Source organism: Balaenoptera acutorostrata, unplaced genomic scaffold (genome assembly GCF_949987535.1).
Source record: "Balaenoptera acutorostrata unplaced genomic scaffold, mBalAcu1.1 scaffold_583, whole genome shotgun sequence".
NCBI classification, from domain to species: domain Eukaryota; kingdom Metazoa; phylum Chordata; class Mammalia; order Artiodactyla; family Balaenopteridae; genus Balaenoptera; species Balaenoptera acutorostrata.
The window spans coordinates 100,638-121,614 of record NW_026645951.1 but is presented as its reverse complement, the minus strand read 5'-3'; the positions used below and the strand labels follow the sequence as shown (position 1 = coordinate 121,614).

The 20,977-nt window shown below is 37.6% G+C and overlaps 1 protein-coding gene across 1 annotated transcript in view; it reads left to right on the top strand.

The window, feature by feature from the left end:
• LOC103016570 (peroxisomal multifunctional enzyme type 2-like) overlaps nucleotides 1–20,977 on the top strand; it is a 56,030-nt gene that overhangs the window by 20,243 nt on the left and 14,810 nt on the right. The window contains exons 10-15 of the mRNA XM_057539421.1: nucleotides 259–362; nucleotides 1,807–2,043; nucleotides 4,525–4,576; nucleotides 11,038–11,109; nucleotides 13,992–14,095; nucleotides 18,479–18,544. Coding sequence (XP_057395404.1) covers nucleotides 259–362; nucleotides 1,807–2,043; nucleotides 4,525–4,576; nucleotides 11,038–11,109; nucleotides 13,992–14,095; nucleotides 18,479–18,544 — 635 coding nt within the window. The remainder of the gene's footprint in view (nucleotides 1–258; nucleotides 363–1,806; nucleotides 2,044–4,524; nucleotides 4,577–11,037; nucleotides 11,110–13,991; nucleotides 14,096–18,478; nucleotides 18,545–20,977) is intronic.

Here is a 20,977-nt window from a genome sequence, read left to right as displayed (position 1 = left end):
TTCTGTTACGTAAATAAGTTCATTTGTACTATTTTTTTTAGATTCCACATATAAGTGATATCATAGATATTTGTCTTTCTCCTTCTGACTTCACTCAGTATGACAATCTCTAGGTCCATCCATGTCACTGCAAATGGCATTATTTCATTCTTTTTTTATGACTGAGTAATATTCTATTGTATATATGTACCACATCTTTATCCATTCGTCTGTTGATGGAAAAAAAGCATTATTATTGTTATTTATTCTTTTTTTTAGACTCAATTGGCGGTATAATTGAAGCTCTAAATAAAATAGATTCAGATGGAGGAGTTTCGGCAAATCATACCAGTAATGTGACATCAACAGCTACATCAGGATTTGTAAGTGGAAGAGAAAGCCTAACGCTTTGCCTTCTTTGGAGACTTTTTTCTTTTCTTTCCTTTTTTTCATTTTTCTTTTCTTTTATGCAAAAAATGCTTTTCCAAGCTATTAATTTATTGTTAAATAGGAAAGGTGAGTGACCATAAAACTTTATAGAACATGTAATGAATGTTTATAAAATTTGAATGAATGTAAAGCTAAAATATTAAATGTAACTTTTACTTTCTCTTCTTCCGTGTAATAAACAAGCGTATTTTTTGTTTTTTGGAGCATTTTTGATAATCGTCCTTCAGTCACTTTCTAACTCTTTAGAAAAGGATATTTAACTTAGTGCCTCTTTTGAGTCATTTCTTTTAAGGAAAAGCATTGATAGATTGTATTTTGGAAATATTTCAACATGGCTGCAAGTAAAAAGTCTCCCATTGTGTCAGAAATTCTAAGAGAGCTGTGGTTATAGTTCTTGTGAAGTTTGCTGATTAACTATGTCCAGTACTTCTTTTTTTAAAAAAAAATTATAGTGCATAAATAATAAGAAATAAGTCATTTGACACATTCAGTTGTGGTGTTTTGTGACTCAGGGGAGACATAGTGATGAAATAAACAATCTAATTGTAACCCTGAGAATATGATCAGTTTGTAAATGTGATTTTACTTTAGAGTAGGGGTTGGCAAACTTTTTTGGTAAAGGGCCAGATGGTAAATATTTTAGGCTTTATGGACCACGTACTGTTTCTGACACATAATCTTCTTTTTCTTTTTTTAGACCACTCTTAAAAAAATGTAAAAACCATTCTTAATTCTCAGCTGTTGTTTGCTGACTCTTGCTTTAGAATGAAAGTGATCAAAAATTGGACATGATTCTTTTAGAACCTAACATATGCTTCACAAATTAGCTAGGCATGTCATCACTAAATAGAAAAATACAATATCCAATTAGATAAAGGATAGTCCTGGGTAGGAGCTTACGGTAAAATCTAATTATAACCAAAACCATTATGAAGGAGTCTGATTTACAAGCATTAAGCAGTGTTTTGCTCATCTGTTTCTACTGACTTTTATAAAATAGATCTTATAGAGCCATTCATTATCCCTGTTTATAATAAGTTTTTTATTTTTTGTAATTTTGAGTAGCTAACAGTCACTGTATTAATAGGCTTTTCCATCATCAGAGACAGGAAAGTTGAAAATGAGATATACTATCTGTTAACAAGAAGCGGGCAAGAAAAAAGTACTTATTTGTAAATGAAGTCTTTTTCCATACATTATAATTGATTTTATTTAAAAAATATAGTGAAACAATTATGATACCCTATCAGATTTAGTAAAATGACATTCTATTCACAAAGCTAAGTATGTAGCAGTTAATAGTTTTGAAAAGTCAGAAATTTAAAGATTTGACAAGAGTATCAGTGAAAAAAATAACTTTCTACAATTGTTCCATAGGCTGGAGCTATTGGCCATAAACTTCCTCCATTTTCTTCTTCTTATACGGAACTGGACACTATTATGTATGCCCTTGGAGTGGGAGCATCTATCAAGGAACCGAAAGATTTGAAATTTATTTATGAAGGGAGTTCTGATTTCTCCTGTTTGCCTACCTTCGGAGTTATTCTAGCTCAGAAATCTATAATGGGTGGAGGATTAGCAGAGATTCCTGGGCTCTCAGTCAACTTGGCAAAGGTATGCATAATAAGAAACCTTTATTTTGCTCTTCTTCTCTTTCTTTAAATATGATTGGTAAATGTCACATGCTGTGTGTGTGTGTGTGTGTGTGTGTGTGTGGTGTCTTAATACAATAGTTTATAGTGGTTGATTCAAGGATAAAGATTTAGCATGTCTTTTGATTTTTCTTAAAAAGAAAAAAAGGGTAGAGAGTTAGTTGAAAAGGCAAGCAAAAAGAAGACAACAATAATTATGTACAGTCCATAACCCTGGCATAATGTTACTAATTCTCTCTCTGCCATTACATGCTATTTGACCAAGGGTAAATAACTTCTCTAAGCTTCAGTTTCCTTATATATAAAGTGGGTATGATATTCCTTACCTGACGATAGTGATGAAGGAGCAAGAGTGAAGAATATTTGAAGCAGAGAGAACAGGTGTAAAAGGCCCCGAGGCAGGTGCATACTTACCTTGTTTTTGGAACAGCAAGGGGGTTGATACAGCTATAGAATGAGCAAGGGGGCAGTGGTAGGAGAAGAGGGCCTTGTAGTCATCATAAGAATTTTACCTCATACTCTGATTAACATGGGAGGCCATTTGTAGTGCTTTGAACTGAGGAGTGGTATGATCTGGCTATGTTCACTCACAGGCTCATTTTTGCTCCTCTGTGGAGAATAGATTTATGGGAGCCAAGCATGGAAGCAGGGAAACCAGTTTGGAGTTGATTATGGTAATTCCAGCACTAGTCTGGATATGCATGGACAGAAAGAGGAGTCAAGGAAGAAGGTTTTTGGTCTGGTTAACTGGGATGATATATATGCATATATACCCATATATTTAGAATTAATTACATACAATGTATTTAACATGTATAGTAGTTACATATGATATATTACTATGTATAATAAAATAGATATATACAGTTACTTTAAGGTGGGGATGATCAGGAGTTGGTTTTAGACAGATTTGAGATGCCTATTCTACATTCAAGTGGAGGTATACAGTGGGCAGTTAAATATGTGAGTTTAGAGTTTGCGGGGGAGGCCCTACTGGGATTCGTAGCATTTAAGTGAGATTTAAAGACATGAGGCTGGGTGAAATCACCCATGTGTGAATGTAAGTAGAGAAAAGCCTGAGTTTGGTGAGAGGTGAGAGGTGGAAGAGATGAGGAGGAGTGAGCAAGAGAGACTGGGAAGGAGTGGCTGATGAGGTATGAGGTGTATCAGGAGAGTGTGGTATTTGAGAAGCAAAGTGAATAAATGGTTTCAAGAAGGGAGGAGCAAACAATTGTGAGAAGGCTTTGGGGTTATTTTATTTCTTGAAGTGAGGGTCAGGCCATGAGTCCAGTTGATAACTGTTGAATCGTAGACTTTTGAACTGATTTCTGTGATTTTGACTGATTGGAGAACCCATTTACTGGAGGATCGATTAGCTCATTGCTGCTCTGAGTCTATGAGAATCTATGGTTATTTTATTAAAGTATTCGATGAAGTTGGGAGGGAGGCAAGGAATAGATGCCAGGCAGTTTGTTGTTTTAGTCACTCTCCCATGGTATTTGTTGCATACAGTTCTTCTGTTTGGGTAATGTCAGTACAAACAATTAAAGTAAATGTTTCAGAATTCTTCCTCAGAGTTGGAAGGAGTTGGAAATCATGAATAGTGTTCAAAATCTGTCACTGGGAATGATAGCCGTCTTGGGATTTGAATCCCAGTCTTCCTAACCTTGAGCTTCCAGGTCGTATGATAGTGAGGCAGTCCTTCATTTGTCCTCCCATCACTACCCTCACCCCTTTTCTTTTTCCCTTCTGGGTTCTGAGGAAGACTGGGAATTAAACTGTCCCATAGCAGTTGAGTGTGGTCATTCGGATATATGGGTCAGGTTTTGTTTTTACTGTCCTATTGTATTCCTACATATATTTTTATATTCTTGCTTTGATACATTGAAGTTAAGTGGCTCTGATGTTGCACGGGGTCTTTAGTATTTACTCTTACACTAAGGAAATGTTGACATTGGCAGTGCTTTTACTTGAATGTGGTTGTAAGATTTATATTAATGTTTTGGTTATGTCATTTGTATTTGGCAGGTGTGACCTGAAATTACTTTACTAGTACTGACCTATTTGTTCATTTTTATTCAATAGATATTTATTGGATACCTGCTATGTTCCAGGCGCAGTGACGAGCACTGGAAATGCGCCTAGTTTAGTGTCTCCATTGGCAAATAATCCACAGTTATCAGTCAACAAAAATTTATGAATGTCAAGAAAGAACACAAATGTATCTTTTCTATTCTAGAGAGCTGACAGTCTTTAGATTGGGGGACTGATTATTTCTGAATCATATAATTAAGAAGTGGGAGCCAAATTGAGACAGATAATTTGGGGGAAGTAGTCACGTGAACGTGTGGACAGTGAAATGCCACTTGTGATTAGCGGTATCCACAGAAGAAGCTGTGGAAAAAGAAAGTCTACTAATAAAATTTTGCTTACCCTAACGTAGGTTCTTCATGGGGAGCAGTACTTGGAGTTATATAAACCACTTCCCAGAGCAGGTGAGTTCTTGATGGTTTTATTTTCTGACTAACCTTCCAAACTGTGTCAATGTGTTAAACTGGCATAGAGCAACCTAAATAAACAATATTATAAGTTATTTATGTGCATGTCAGCCATTAGAGTAGATTGATGTTAACTAGTACCTATTTTGGTTGCCTTAAACTTTGTCCTATTTGAATAGTCTTATTTAATAAATTATTTCAAAATACTAAACATCTGGTCAACAATTGAAAGGAGCATATTCTGTGTGTGTCCTAAACTTAGTGATTGTGTATAATCAGTTATGATTCCCATGAATATGATTCTTCATTCTTTTCTCAGGTATTTGTGTTGGTACTGATTTTCATAAGGCAAACAATGTTAAAAGATACAGAATGTCTTGTAATTAACTTTTTTCTATTTTCTTTTAGAGTAAGTAAAACCAAGGCTGTCTTAATAATCAGTTTATTTTTCTCAATAATACCTTACTTGTTCAGTAAATCTCATTATCTTTTCACTTTACTTTGATATGTTTGTTTTATGTTGCTACTCTGATGTCAGAATATTAATTATATACAGACCATGTAAGGTGGTAAAATAAAAAAAAGTCTTTTTCATTTCACATTATATAATGTAGAGGTCAGCAAATAGCTAGAATTATACTTTAATTTTTTTTGAGATTTTAATTAAAAAAAAAATTCTTATTGCTTAATGCTGAATAGTTCTGTTTCAGTGTTAGTGTTACTTGTTTCTGGTTGTTTTTGTAGTTCTTCCCTGTTTTTTTTTTTCTTCTTTTACTTTTTTCCTTTGTGGTTTCATGCTTTTCTTTTGCTTGTGTTCCTTTCTCTTTTGTTTTTGGGTATCTGTTCTAGACTTTTGATTTGTGGTTACCATGGGGCTCATAGATGTTGATCTATGACTGTGTTTATTTGTTTTAAACCAGGTAGTCCCTTAAGTTCAAACACGTTTTAAAAGCTCTACATTTTTTACTCGCTTCCCCCGTACTTTGTGTTTTTTTTTTTTTTTAATTAATTAATTCTTACGGCTGTGTTGGGTCTTCGTTTCTGTGCAAGGGCTTTCTCTAGTTGTGGCAAGCGGGGGCCATTCTTCATCGCGGTGCGCAGGCCTCTCACTATCGCGGCCTCTCTTGTTGCGGAGCACAGGCTCCAGACGCGCAGGCTCAGTAATTGTGGCTCACGGGCCCAGCTGCTCCGCGGCATGTGGGATCTTCCCAGACCAGGGCTCGAACCCGTGTCCCCTGCATTGGCAGGCAGATTCTCAACCACTGCGCCACCAGGGAAGCCCCCATACTTTGTGTTTTTCATGTCATAGTTTACATCTTCATGTTTATCCCTTTACTGATTATTGTAGTTATACTTGATTTTACAATTTTTTTTGTTTTAGTCTTTGTACTAGCTTATTTAAGTGGTTGAGCCTCAGCCTTCCCTATATATTTGCCTTTACTAATGGGATTTTTTCTTTTCTATAGATACTTAATTCTTGTTACAGCTTTTTCTTTTCCACTTAGAGAAGACCCTTTAACATTTCTTTTAGGGTTGCTTTAGTATTGATGCTTATCCAAGAAGTTCTTTATCTCCCCTTCAATTCTGAAGGATAATCTTGCTGGGCAGAGTATCCTAAGTTGTAGGTTTTTCCCTTTCAGCACTTTAAATATACCATGCCACTCCCTTCTGGCCTGCAAAGTTTCTGCAGAACAATCAGCTGATAGCCTTATGGGCATTCCCTTGTATATGCTTTTTGTTTTTCTTTTGCTGCCTCTAGAATTCTCTTTAAGTTTTGCCATTTTAATTATGATATGTCTTGGTGCGGGTCTGTTTGGATTCATCTTGTTTGGGACCCTCTGTGTTTCCTGTACCTGGCTGTTTCCTTCTTCAGACTTGGGAAATTTTCAGCCATAATTTTCATTAAATATATTTTTACCCCCTTCTCCCTTTCTTCTCCTTCTGGGACCCCTATAATGGAAAGTTGGTATGCATGATGTTACCCCAAAGATCCTTTAAAATGTTCTCATCTTTTTTCTTTTTGCTGTTCTGATTGGGTGATTTCCATTTTCTATCTTCCAGATCACTTATGTGTTCTTCTGTATCACCTAGTGTGCTGTTAATTCCTTTTAGTGTGTTTTTCTTTTCAGTTGTTGTATTCTTCAGTTCTGATTGGTTCTTTTTAGAATTTTCTAGCTCCTTGTTAAAACTCTCACTGTATTCAGCTATTCTTTTCCATAATTCAGTTAGCATTCTTATTACTAATGCTTTGAATTCTTTATCTGGTAAATTGTTTATTTCTATTTCATTAGTTGTTTTTTTCAGGAGTTTTCTCTTGCTCTTTCAGTGGAAACAGATTCCTCTGTCTTTTCATTTTGCTTATCTATTTCTTTATCTATTGAAATTTGGTGAAATAGTTACCTATGGTGGTCTTGAAGGGGTGTTCTTTCGTGGGCATGTCCCTATACAGTCTGCATGTGCCCAGTGGCATTGATGGGAGAGCTGGATTTGATGTGAGCACAACTTATGTCTTTTCTCAAGGTGTGCTGGCAGCTGTCATCTTGGTAGGGGGTGGAGCTGTAGATGGAGGGGTAGGGCCAAGCCAGATGTTAGGTAGAGCTTCCCCTCTGCTTAGTGGCTGTTACCCCACTATTTGGTGCGGGGGCAGGTCCCAAGTTGCTGGAGCAGAAGCCCTGAGGGTCGGGTCTGAGCTGGCTAAGTTTCCTTTAAGTGTGTGCTTCCTCCCCCTCCCAGCACTGGCACCCTTACTCCAGAGGGGAGCAGTGGTGGAGCAAGAGGGGCGGGTGTGGGTAATCAGTGACGGTCAGAGCATGGTTTTGTTTTGTTTGTTTGTTTGTTTTAACATCTTTATTGGAGTATAATTGCTTTACAATGGTGTGTTAGTTTCTGCTTTATAACAAAGTGAATCAGTTATACATATACATATGTTCCCATATCTCTTCCCTCTTGCATCTCCCTCCCTCCCACCCTCCCTATCCCACCTCTCTAGGTGGTCACAAAACACAGAGCTGATCTCCCTGTGCTATGCGGTTACTTCCCACTAGCTATGTATTTTACGTTTGGTAGTGTATATATGTCCATGCCACTCTCTCACTTTGTCACATCTTACCCTTCCCCCTCCCCATATCCTCAAGTCCATTCTCTAGTAGGTCTGTGTCTTGTTTTTTTTTTTTTTTTTTAATTGTATTTATTTATTTATTTATGGCTGTGCTGGGTCTTCATTTCTGTGCGAGGGCTTTCTCCAGTTGCGGCAAGTGGGGGCCACTCTTCATCGCGGTGCGCGGGCCTCTCACTATCGCGGCCTCTCCCGTTGCGGAGCACAGGCTCCAGACGCGCAGGCTCAGCAGTTGTGGCTCACGGGCCCAGCTGCTCCGCGGCATGTGGGATCTTCCCAGACCAGGGCTCGAACCCGTGTCCCCTGCATTGGCAGGCAGACTCTCAACCACTGCGCCACCAGGGAAGCCCCTAGGTCTGTGTCTTTATTCCCGTCTTGCCACTAGGTTCTTCATGACCCTTTTTTTTTTCCCCCTTAGATTCCATATATATGTGTTAGCATACAGTATTTGTTTTTCTCTTTCTGACTTACTTCACTCTGTATGACAGACTCTAACTCCATCCACCTCACTACAAATAACTCCATTTCGTTTCTTTTTATGGCTGAGTAATATTCCCGGAGCATGGGTTTCGTTTGGCATGGCCACCATCAGAGATCTGGGGCCCCTGTGCAGCCACCAGTAATTGCTGCCCCCTCGCTGCTCAGTTGCCATGTAGAGTTTGAACCTCCTCAGTGTCTCATGGCTGAGCCTTTTCCTCAATCATGGCAGCCCAGAGTGTGAAGCTGCGACATGAGGCACATGGTGCTGGCGTGTTCTCTCAGCTCAGGCTGGGGACCAGGGCAGTCGTAGGAAACCAGTCAGCTACCCAAGTGGTTTCAGTCCGCCCTCTCTGCCCTGCCTCAGGGGCACGTAAGTGTTCACGTGCTCCCGGAGTCCAGGCTTCCCACAGCCCTCCTGTTAATCCCACTGGCCCTCCAACCAGCCAAGGGGACTCGTGTTCCCCTTGTTGGACACCAGGGCTGGGGCGTCCAATGTGTGGCTTGAACTGCTCACTCCCCAGGGAAGGTCTCTTCCCGTGTAATCTCCTTTTTCCTCTGAGTCCCCTCTCAGGGACACAGGTCCTGACCTGATCGCTTTTCTTCCCTTTCTACCCAATTACCGGTGGGTCTTTCTTATAGTCTTGGTTGTACAGGTCTTTCTGTTAGTCTGCACTTAGTTTTCGGTGAGAATTGTTCTACATGTAGATATATTTTTGATGTGTTTGTTGGTGGGGAGGTGAGTTCCGTGTCCTCCTGCTCCACCGTCTCAGTTTGAGTCTTCAGTTTAGTGTTACAGCCTAAGTTTTCACACAGCCCTTTTTTTAATCTGAGGCAGTGTGCAGTGTGTGGTCAGGTGAAGAAGTTTGGCTTTTATTTTAAAGACAATAGATAACCACTGAAGGACTGAAAGGAGAGAATTATATGATCAAACATGGATTTTAGAAAGCATCAACTCTGGCTCATGTTTGTAATGCTTGGATTTTAAGGGAATGAGATAGAGAGAAGGAGATTTTCTAAGAGACTGTTGTAATAATCTAGGTTAGAGACCGTGGTTGATTGAATAGGATTGTGGGCATGGGGATGGATATAAGTGGAGAAATTATAGAGATATGTAGGGAGTGGGCTTGGTGTTTGATTGGATGTGGAGTTGATCACCTGAGGAGGTCACCAGCAATTTGACAATTATTTATTGATTACTTTCTAACTTCTAAACTTTCTGCTAGGGTTGTGAATAAATGGAGAATGGAAGCAAATCTGGACTCTGCCCTCACGGAGCATATAACCTAGCTGGTGGGGAGGGCAGCCAATAGTCAAAAAGCCACACAAATAAATGTACACTTGCAACTATATGTGATAAACATTACAGATGAAACATACGTGATACCATTAGAACTTAAAATAGAAGGATTTGGCATAATCAGGTTGGTAATCAGGTTGACTTTGGGAAAAAATAACTTCAGACATAATAGGAGAGCATGTTTTAAAGTTGGTCAGAGTGGACATGTAGGTACCTGGTTAGAAGTCTGTTGTGGTAGTTCAAATGAAATGATGGTAGCTTAGGCTAAGGTGGTGGTGGAGAGATGGAGAGAAGTGGGAGAAGCAGAGAGAGATTTAGGAGGTGAAAGTGACAGCAATCTAGTTATCCTTAGCGTTTCTTTTACCATCTTTCATACCAAGGCGGGTACCAAGTTCTTTGATTCTCTCCCTTCAATACATTTAGAATCCTATTTCTGTCCCCCTCACTTTGACCACCATCATCTCTCACTTTCTAAGTGTTCTCTCTGCCTCCATTCTTTTTTTTTTTTTTTAAAGAGATTGGAGTTTATTTATTTATTTATTTTTGGCTGTGTTGGGTCTTCGTTTCTGTGCAAGGGCTTTCTCTAGTTGCGGCAAGCGGGGGCCACTCTTCATTGCGGTGCACGGGCCTCTCACTATCGCGGCCTCCTGTTGCAGAGCACAGGCTCCAGACGTGCAGGCTCAGTAATTGTGGCTCACGGGCCCAGCTGCTCCGCGGCATGTGGGATCTTCCCAGACCAGGGCTCGAACCCGTGTCCCCTGCATTAGCAGGCAGATTCTCAACCACTGCGCCACCAGGGAAGCCCTCTGCCTCCATTCTTGCTCCCTTCAGGTCTGCTCATCTCACTGCAGCCAGAATATTATTTCCAAAATGCAAGTGTATTTGTCACTTCCCTGTTAAAAACCCCAGATGGCTGTTCATAGACATCAGGATGAAGTCAGAAACTTTTCATATAATCTAGCTTCTCCCAGTCTCTGCATACTCCAGTCTTGCCACATACTTAGACACTATTTTATGAGGCAGGGGTCATGCTGAAGTTTCTGGCTTGGCAGTTGGGTGGATAGTACCATTCATTCGTATAGGGAACAAAAGAGACAAACAGGTTGGAGAAAAAGATTATGAGTTCACTCCCAAATAATTGTTAATCCATCAAGACATTACCAGTTAAATAATGGAACAGTCCCTAAAAGAACAGAGTAGTTAGAAAGAAACACTGTCTAACTGAAGCCCATAGAGTAGAGATTTGAGAAGGAATGGGGTAGCTGGTGTTGGCTGTATGCTTAACAAGTGTTCATTGAATGATTGAAAATTGTTACTTTTTACAACCTAATGTATCAGAATTATTGATGTTTCAAATTTGGTGACTCAGGTATTCTGATTGCTTTTAATGTTTATGATTCAACATTATATTGAAAATTATTCTAAATCATGATTTTTTAGTTTTACTGAACTTACAGTGGAAGTTATGTTAATTTCTCTCATGTCTTCATATAACTTATGGTCTTTAAAACAGTCTCCTTATTTATTTATTATTTATTTATTTATTATTTTACTTTCCATTTTTAGGAAAATTAAAATGTGAAGCAATTGTTGCTGACGTCCTGGATAAAGGATCCGGTTTAATAATGTTTATGGATGGTAACTCATTTCTAGTTCTTATAATAATATTGTTAGATTCATAGGCTTTGTATGTAACATAATACTTTATCACAGAAGTTGATTAATAAGTTTCTATTTATCTTCCAATTGTGAGAAAGCAAGATTAGTGTTCTAAAAATTCATAAGCTTTTTTAGAAAATACGGGAGGAGGGGGTGGAGTAGGTTGGGGTAGAGGTCCAGAGAGTGGGACATTTCAGGAGATTTGTAACAACATAACCAAAGCACAGAGGTGAGAAATGTGGCTGGTATAGCAAACATAGAGGAGAATTATGCTTCCTAGAGTATGTTTTTTGGCAGGAATGAATACATAGACTGCCCTCAGTTGATAATTAGGCTATGTTGTAGATACTCTTTTCTGTGTTAGCTCTTTGGAACTTCAAACGTATTTGACCCCTGAATCATTCTTATAAATGGTAGTTAGGTTCTTAACCTTGCACATTCAAACCTATTGAACTTATAATGGGGTTTAAACACCATAACCACATTTTATTTGCAGTGGAAAAAAAGATGATAGTAGTTTAATGAATGTTGAAATACTAGTAACTAAACATAAGCCAAAGATACATTGCTTAGAATTTATTTGTTTTAAAGTTTAAGAACAATAGAAATAGATAAACATTATAAAAAATTTTGGAAATAGCAGTGGAAAGTTTTTGTCTGGTATTTGGAATATAGGCTTTATCATTTTTGTTCTAAATACATAGGAGGTTATACTGAATATGTTGTTTTGGAACTTGCCTTGTTTTTACTTAATAATATATTGAGAACATTTTTAATGCTCTTAAATATTTTTCTACTACATTGTTTTTGTTAACTCATAGTTTACAAAGTAAACTATGTATTTCATCATAGACACATAGAACATGTGTCTGTTCTCTCTCTTTCCCTCTTCCTCCTTACCCCTCTTCTTTCTTTTTTAAGGCTTTGGTATTTTCTTACCACTCCAAATATTGGCTAACATTTGGCTGGAACTCTCCTGGTTTTCTTTTAGTCTTCTCACCATTCTACCAAATGTCTACCACAAAAAAGTTTTGCAGTAACCTTAGCTTTAATTTTTACTATTCTTTCTTGATCTACTCCATTTATTTAGCTATAGCTTGGTAATGGGTAATAATGTATTAGAAGTTGTAGATAAAATATAAATGAAATTAGATATCCAATTTTCTGTGTAATAAGGATAAAAGTCTTATTTTAAATGCAAATCACCATGACTTCCCTTATTTTTGTTATAATTATATTTTTCCTTATTATACAATTCAAAATCATATTCTTAGTTTTATAGTGCTGGTGATTTAGGTGATGCTCAAACTGTCACCAGGAAAGTAGTCAGTAGAAAGAGGGACAGCTGTCTTTCATTCATTACTTGCTTACTTATTCACTAACTTGCTCAGTCACATCGTTTGTTCATTGATTTACTAATTAATTTAATACATATTTATTAGGTACCTTTTCTGTCCCAGTTACTATTCTAATTGCTGGGAATATGATGGTGAGCAAAAAAGCCATGATCCTGCCCTCCTGAAGCTTATATCTTCATTCTCACTTATTTCTTCTTTTACATTCCAGGCTCTATTGAGGACTTCAGAAGAATGTTTGAAAATTTGGGAGTGTGGTTATCTGTATTTTATTTTAATTTTTTAATTTTATTGAATTATTGAATTTTAGTGGATTTACAATGTTGTGTTAAATTCTGCTGTACAGCAGAGTGATTTAGTTATACATATATACATTCTTTTTCATATTCTTTTCCATTATGGCTTATCACAGGATATTGAATATAGTTCCCTGTGCAATACAGTAGGACCTTGTTGTTTATCCATCCTATATATAATAGTTTCCATCTGCTAATCCCAAACTCCCAATCCATCCCTCCACCACCTTCCCTTCCCCTAGGCAACCACAAGTCTGTTCTCTATATCTCTGAGTCTGTTTCTGTTTCGTAGATACATTCATTTGTGTCATATTTTAGATTCCACATATAAGTGATATCATATGGTATGTGTCTGTCTCTTTCTGACTTCTCTTGGTATGATAATCTCTAGGTGCATCCATGTTGCTGCAAATGGCATTATTTCAGTCTTTTTTATGGCTGAGTAATATTCCAGTGTGTGTGTGTTTGTGTATCACATCTTCTTTATCCATTCATCTGTTGATGGACTTTTAGGTTGTTTCCATGTCTTGGCTATTGTAAATAGTGTTGCTATGAACATAGGGGTGCATGCATCTTTTTGAATTATAGTTTTGTCTGGATATATGCCTAGGAGTGGGATTGCTGGATCATATGGCAATTCTATTTTTCGTTTTTTGAGGAACCTCCATACTGTTTTCCATAGTGGCTGCACCAATTTACATTCCTACCAACAGTGTAGGAGGGTTCCCTTTTCTCCACACCCTCTCCAGCATTTGTTATTTGTAGACTTTTTAATGATGGTCATTCTGACCAGTGTGAGGTGGTACCTCGTTGTAGTTTTGATTTGCATTTCTCTAATAATTAGCGATGATGAGCATCTTTTCATGTGTGTTAGTCTGCATTTTATAGTGGAATTGTTTGAAAGGTTTGAGAAGGAGAGAATTGAAATATGAAAGGCAGTTGGGGCACTTTAAGAAGAGGTGAGATGAACTGCTGTTTCATAGTCCAGAAAGGATTTGTCAAGATCCTCTTCTCTCTGCCTTCCAGAGACTGGTAGTGAATGATTAAAATGAGTGCTCTGTATCCCAAACTTGGGTGTCTTTAAATTGCAAAGCCTTTTAGTAATTGGATTTTGTTTCTGAAACTTTTAAAAGGATTGTTGATCACATATTGGGTAACTAGTTATGTCATTTGGTAATAACCTCTTTTTTTTTTTTCATTTGCTTTTCAGTCTACTCTTATTCTGGGGAGGAACTTATATGTTATAATCAGTTCTCCATCTTTGTTGTTGGCGCTGGAGGCTTTGGTGGAAAACGGACATCAGACAAAGCTAAGGTAGGCTATGACTTCATAAGTGAGATACGTGTGTCGTTAAGGATCCTTATCTGTATCTTGAACTTACCATATGTGTAATTTCATAGAGTAGGATTTCAGTAATCCACACTTCTTTGAATCAGAATGTGTTCCTTGGATTTGAAATGCTGTTTATATTTGTATATTTTAATATATAACATATGTTATATATAGAAAAGTCTGGCTGACGTAAGTGTAATGTAGCTGAGGTAACTATGGGAATATCTTTACTTTCTTATGCAAACTTTGCCTGCATCCAAAACTCTTTAGAAAAACCTAACACTTACAAGTGATCCTTGTATAAATGCAAATTATCATTCATTAAATGACTTGAGCATTTCTCTTGTATAAAACAATTCTAGTTACTCTTTAGTTCTCAAATTCTATCCAAAAACATATTTTTTTCCTAAAAATATTTTGTAAATTGGATTTTACATCAATTTAACCTAGCTTTTACCTCTGCCCTCAGTTCCCAGAATAGGGCTGCACTGTCTTCCTAGGAGGAGCAGCTCACTCATTTTTCCTATTACCCCCACCCCGGCTCCCCGGCCCCAGCTTGTGTTGCAGAAGCTCAATTCCAGGTAGGCTGAGAGTTACGGGGCTGTCTTCCTCCACCCTACCCCCACTTGTAGGGTGGAGACTGTGTTCCACCGTGGCAGGCTGAGAACACTAGGGCCCTGATAACTCTTGCCCAGGCTGCTCATAGCGTGGGGGTCCCCTGCTGCTAGAGGCAAGCTGAGAAGACCAGAAGCTCCGACCTCTGCCTAGGACTCTTCTTGTAAAGTGAGGATGTCACTTGGAGAGAAGTGGGCCACTATCCTTGCCCTCATGTCCGTGGCAGTGGTGCAGAGGTTTTGCCTGGGGGGCAAGGCAGGCTGTAATGATAGAGAGCTCTGAAGCCCTTCTCACGGAAACTGACTCATTTTGGTACCAAGTATTTGGAAGCTCAAAAGTAAGGATGGTTTCAAAAACAAGGTTACTTTAGTGATAATCAAGAGGAGGCTGGTAGCTCCATGGAAGCAGTAAACTAAACTAGTCCAACTAGAAGTTTGCCAGAGAGAACCATGGAAAGAGACAGCTAAGAAGAGTCGTCATGGGATCATAACAAACCTCAAAGACTGGCCTCAAAGACTACACCTCCAAAAGGCCTGACTTTAATTGGATCAGACTGTGGAACAATTTATGCCCCAGGGCACTGTTGAAAATAATAGAACAGTCATCTGGCAATTTGTGAAGCCGAACAGCTGGACAGACAGTTTAACAGAGAGATCAGGGAGAGACGGTCACAGAGCGCCCTGCTAGAACCACTGTCATCCCAGGCTGACTGTGCTCGCCAAAGGCTGTACCCTCTGAGGAGCAACATCAGAGTCTGCACACTGTGGGGGAAATATACTTAACTAAAATCGTCTAGCCAAATGAATCGTCTAAACAAATGAACAAGTTAACAATAACAACAAGCCCTGGAAGGGGAAAGGGGTCTCAGTATCCAGAGTTGCTGCAATATATTATGTAAAGTATCCAGTTATCAACAAAAAAATTACAAGATCTGAAAGAAATAAAAGAGTATGACCCATAGATAGGAAAAAACAAAACAAAACAGAACAGGCAACAGAGATTGCTTTTGAGACAACTTAATAGGAAAAGACTTCAAAGCATTTATTGTAAATATAGTCAAAGAACTAAAGGAAACCATGCTTAAAGAAGTAAAGTGTGTAAAGAAGTAAAGTAAAGTATGAGGACAATGTCTCATCAAATAGAGAAAAATTGGGGAATTCCCTGGTGGTCCAGTGGTTAGCATTCCGCACTTCCACTGCAGGGAGCATGGGTTCAGTCCCTGGTCGGGGAACTAAGATCCTGCAAGCTGCGTGGTGTGGCTCAAAAAAAAAAAAAAAAAAAAGAGAAAGAAATCAATAAATAGAAATTATATTAAAAAAGAACCAAATAGAAGTAGTTCTGGAACTGAAAGTACAATAACTGAAATGAAGAATTTACTAGAGGGTCTCAACAGTAGATTTGAAGTGGCTTCAACAGTAGATTTGAAGTGGCTTTTTGATTTTAATCAAAAAGCTTGAAAGTCCATTCATCTGTTGATGAATCAAAAATCTTGAAGATCAAAAATCAAAAAGCTTGAAGATCGATCAATCTATCTATGTCTGAAGAACAGAAAGAAAAAAGGTGAAGAAAAAGAATGAAGAGGCTTCAGAGAAATGTGAAATACCATTAAGTACACCAGCTTTTATGTAATGGGCATACCAGAGAGGAGAGAGAAAGAAGCAGAAAAAAATAATTGAAGGAACAATGGCATGGATGAAAAACGTTGATCTACACATCCAAGAAGCTCAACTGCTCCAATTAGGATATAAATGCAAAGAGGAAGATCTAGACAGACGTTTCTCCAAAGAAGACATACAGATGGCCAAAAAGCACATGAAAACATGCTCAACATCACTAATTATTAGAGAAATGCAAATCAAAACTATGAGTTATCACCTCACAGTGGTTAGAATGGCCATCATCAAAAAATCTACAAACAGTAAATGCTGGAGAGGGTGTGGAGAAAAGGGAACCCTTTTGCACTGTTGGTGGGAATGTAAATTGATACAGCCACTACGGAGAACAGTATGGAGGTTCCTTAAGAAATGAAAAATAGAGTTAGCATATGATCCAGCAATCCCACTACTGGGCATACATCTGGAGAAAACCACACACCCCAATGTTCATAGCAGCACTGTTCACAATAGCCAGGACATGGAGGCAACCTAAATGTCCATCAGCAGAGGAATGGGGGCTTCCCTGGTGGTGCAGTGGTTAAGAATCCGCCTGCCAATTCAGGGGACACAGGTTCAAGTCCCAGTCCGGGAAGATCCCACATGCCGTGGAGCAACTAAGCCCGTGCGGCACAACTACTGAGTCTGTGCTGTAGCACCCACGAGCCGCAACTACTGAGCCCGCGTGCTACAACTACTGAAGCCTGTGCGCCTAGAGCCTGTGCTCCGCAACAAGAAAAGACACCGCAAGGAGAAGCCTGCGCACTGCAATGAAGAGAGCCCCCGCTCACTGCAACTAGAGAAAGCCCGCACACAGCAACAAAGATCCAACACAGCCAAAAAAAATAAATAAATTTATTAAAAAAAAAAAGATTTATGCACTTAAAAAAAAAAAAGGAATGGATAAAGAAGAGTGGTACATATATACAATGGACTATTACTCAGCCATAAAGAAGAATGAAATAATGCCATTTGCAGGAACATGGATGGACCTAGAGACTGCCATACTGAGTGAAGTAAGTCAGATAAAGACAAATATCATATGATATCACTTATATGCAGAATCTGAAAAAAAAAATACAAATGAACTTCTTTACAAAACAGAAATAGAGTCACAGATGTAGAAAACAAACTTATAGTTACCAGGGGGGAAATGGTGGGGGAGTGATAATTTAGGAGATTGGGATTGACATATACATACTACTGTATATAAAATAGATAACTAATAAGGAGTTAACTGTATAGCACAGGGAACTCTACTCAATATTCTGTAAGGACCTATATGGGAAAAGAATCTAAAAAAGAGTGGAGATATAGATATAGATATATATATGTATAACTGATTCACTTTGCTGTACACCTGAAATTAACACAACATTGTAAATCAACTATACTCCAATAAAAATTAAAAAGAAAATAAATGCAAAGAGATCCACACCCTTAGTAAAGTGCATTTAAAGATTAAATCAATATAGATGTGAATTGTTGGTCTAATTCTTACAGTTATTGTCATCGTTTGCATTGGGAAAAGAGTCTTTACCTTTTTCTCCTTTGTGGCCTAGAGAATGGATCTGGTTATATAATTCCTTTCGTTAAACAAGGTCATTTCAGGGAAATCATAATGTAGATGAAGCTAGCAGTTATGAAATTTTAAATGTCATTATGTGCTGAAAATAAAATATTAAAATAAACTTTTTATCCAGCTTGCAGATTTTGTTACAGTCAGCCCTCCATATCTGTGGGTTCTGTATCCACAGGTTTGGCATCTGCAGATTGAACCAACCGTGGATCAAAAATATTCAGAAAAAAAAAATTCCAGAAAGTTCCCAAACTATTTACACAGCATTTCCATTGTATTAGGTATTATAAGTGTATGGGAGGATGTGCATAGATTATATGCAAATACTATACCGTTTTATATAAGGGATTTGAGCATCTGCAGATCTTGGTATCCATGAAGGGGTCCTGGAACCAATCACCCTTGGAAACTGAGGGATGACTGTATATTGAAACATGGTTGTTTATCAAATATCAGTCTGGGTAAAGAGAATAACAATTATTTTGTTATAATTTAACGTGTAATGTTTTTTGATCTCAGGTAGCTGTAGCCATACCTAATAGACCTCCTGATGCTGTACTTACAGATACCACCTCACTTAATCAGGTAAGAATGTATTTTCGAAAAGTGATAAAGCCACCTGACTCCTGACACTTTTTGATTGATAACTCTGATACCCTGTAATTTTGTGAGTCCAAAAGTAGTGGCTGTGTTCTTCTATGTAATAAAAATAATGGCATATTTCTGTAGTTGAAATTCGTTCTTTCTGAATTTTTACTTAGCAGTTTTTTTCTCCACTAGGTATCAAAAGAAAATGTAAAATGGCTTTTCATTAGTCAATTGAAAAAGCATCATGCTTTGTTGGCAATGGATTGCTTGCCTTAAGGAGACTGCCTAGCTTAGTAGTGAAGAATTTCATTAAAGCCTTAGAGAGCAGGATAAAATAAAAGGCAAATTTCAGTTATCCTTTCTTCTATTGGAAAAGAAAACTGAGCTACATTGCTTCGAGAGAGATTATTTTATGCTAACTTTAGTGGACAGGTACAATAAAGCATCTGAGAAAGGAGTAGATGATTTAATCTCATTTGTTTGGCATAAATAATATGTTTTCTGATGGAGGAGTTAAAATGCCCTGTCAGTTAACAAATTCTGTAAGCATGCAAAGATTTATCTAAGAAGCAAAAGGTGACCATAAAGATGAGAAAAGCAACTTTGTTTTTGAGAGACCTGACGATTCTTCCCTAAGATGGCCAGAATACTAACCATGCAAATATAGAGCAGAATATGTAAAGCTCTGAAGTTATGCTGTGAATAAGCAGGTGATGACAGCACATTATTTGTAAAATTCACTTATTTTTTGATACTAATTTTGATATACTTGATATGAGAACTTCTGCAGGATTTATGTGTGCTGGCAAATAGGAATATAATTTCATGAGCCAGAAAGAATTAAGTTTGGAACATATTAATTGTATTTTTTTATACACTATATAATTGGGTGATAGAACAATACTTTCTACCTCAGATTAGTTTTTGCCTTTAATTGTTCTTCCCATCCCTATTTCTTATCAGTTTCTTAAGAGAGCACTCATATTTATGTTTAATTAAAGCTTCATAGTGAAATTAATTTTATTAGCACACTGAAGAACAGAAGACTTCATGGTTTCATGGTTCAGAAAACCCAGAAATGCTCCATTATTATTCTTGTGTTACTGAAATAATAAAATGTATCTGCTGTAGATAAGAAAAGCTGAATAGTTTCCATGGCTTGAATTTCTTTATACAGTAAGCAGAAAGATTTTCTTGTTTTCTTTTTTCAGATGAATAGAACTTTTTGTTAGCTTTTAGCAGACTTGAGTATTTTGCTGTGTGACAAAGGACAGTTTATAAGTTAACAAATCTTTTTTGTATAAATAATGGGCACCCATCATTTGACAGAGGTTCCTGACCATTTGTATCATATGGTCACTCGAGAATATGATAAAAACTACCGACTGTCTCTTCAAAAACATTTTGCATAAAACTTTGCATAAATTTCAGGGGATTTGTGGGCTGTTTTAAATTGGATCTGTGCTATAGGAGATACAAATCAAGTAGAAGAAGTGTGATCTATTGACAAGGAACTGAAAGGACACTTAGATATAAGGCGTAGATGTCTTCATTTCTAGGGCACCTATTCTAAGCAACGAATGATTAAATACAAGGCTTTGAATTATAGAGTAAGTGCTGTAGACATTCTGAGATGGGCTACTCATTAGAGAATGACATACAGAAGAGTTTGGTAGGAAAGATGGGACTTCTGAACTAAAATGGTGTATAGATCTTCTGTCTTGCCAGGGGTATAAGGCTTGCAGTATGGCCTGGAAGGGGATAAGAACTTAGTAATGATAGCAGAAAAGAGCATGATGTATGTACAAGGAGTAAGAATTAGAGCATTCACACCGGAGAGTGGTGGGAGATGATTGTGGACGAACAGACCTTTAAGGAGAAGTGGAAATGGAACAGATTATGTTGTTATAGCCTAAACTTTGTGCCAGGTATTTAAATTAAATAAGTAACTTTTCAATCAGTAGGGAAACTGGCAACCATAGCTCTACCAATATCACTTCTGGAATATTTTGTTTTTCATGCCTTTAGGAAAATTTCTTCATCTTCAAACTGGTATATAGTACAAGTATACTTCATGGTTTTTCATAATTAATAAAGAGAAAATTATTCCCCGATAATCTAGAAAGACCAAAGAATAAATAGGTAACAGGTGTCAGGCTTTGTATTTGAGGAGAATGAAAACAAGTATCTTTAGTTTCCCTAGATACATATCTCCTACTACTTATTCTAACAATTAGGACCTTAGCTACCATCATTGTTAAATAAAGTTAATCTTTGGAATATTGGTTATACTATCCATTAAAGTATAATTCTTTATTATATTACCATGTGTATTGTAAGTACTTTTAAAATTTTGTTTTGAAACAGTGATTTATTATTTTGCATGACTCTGGGTCGCCTGGGTGGTCCTTGTACTACAAACGGTGTTGG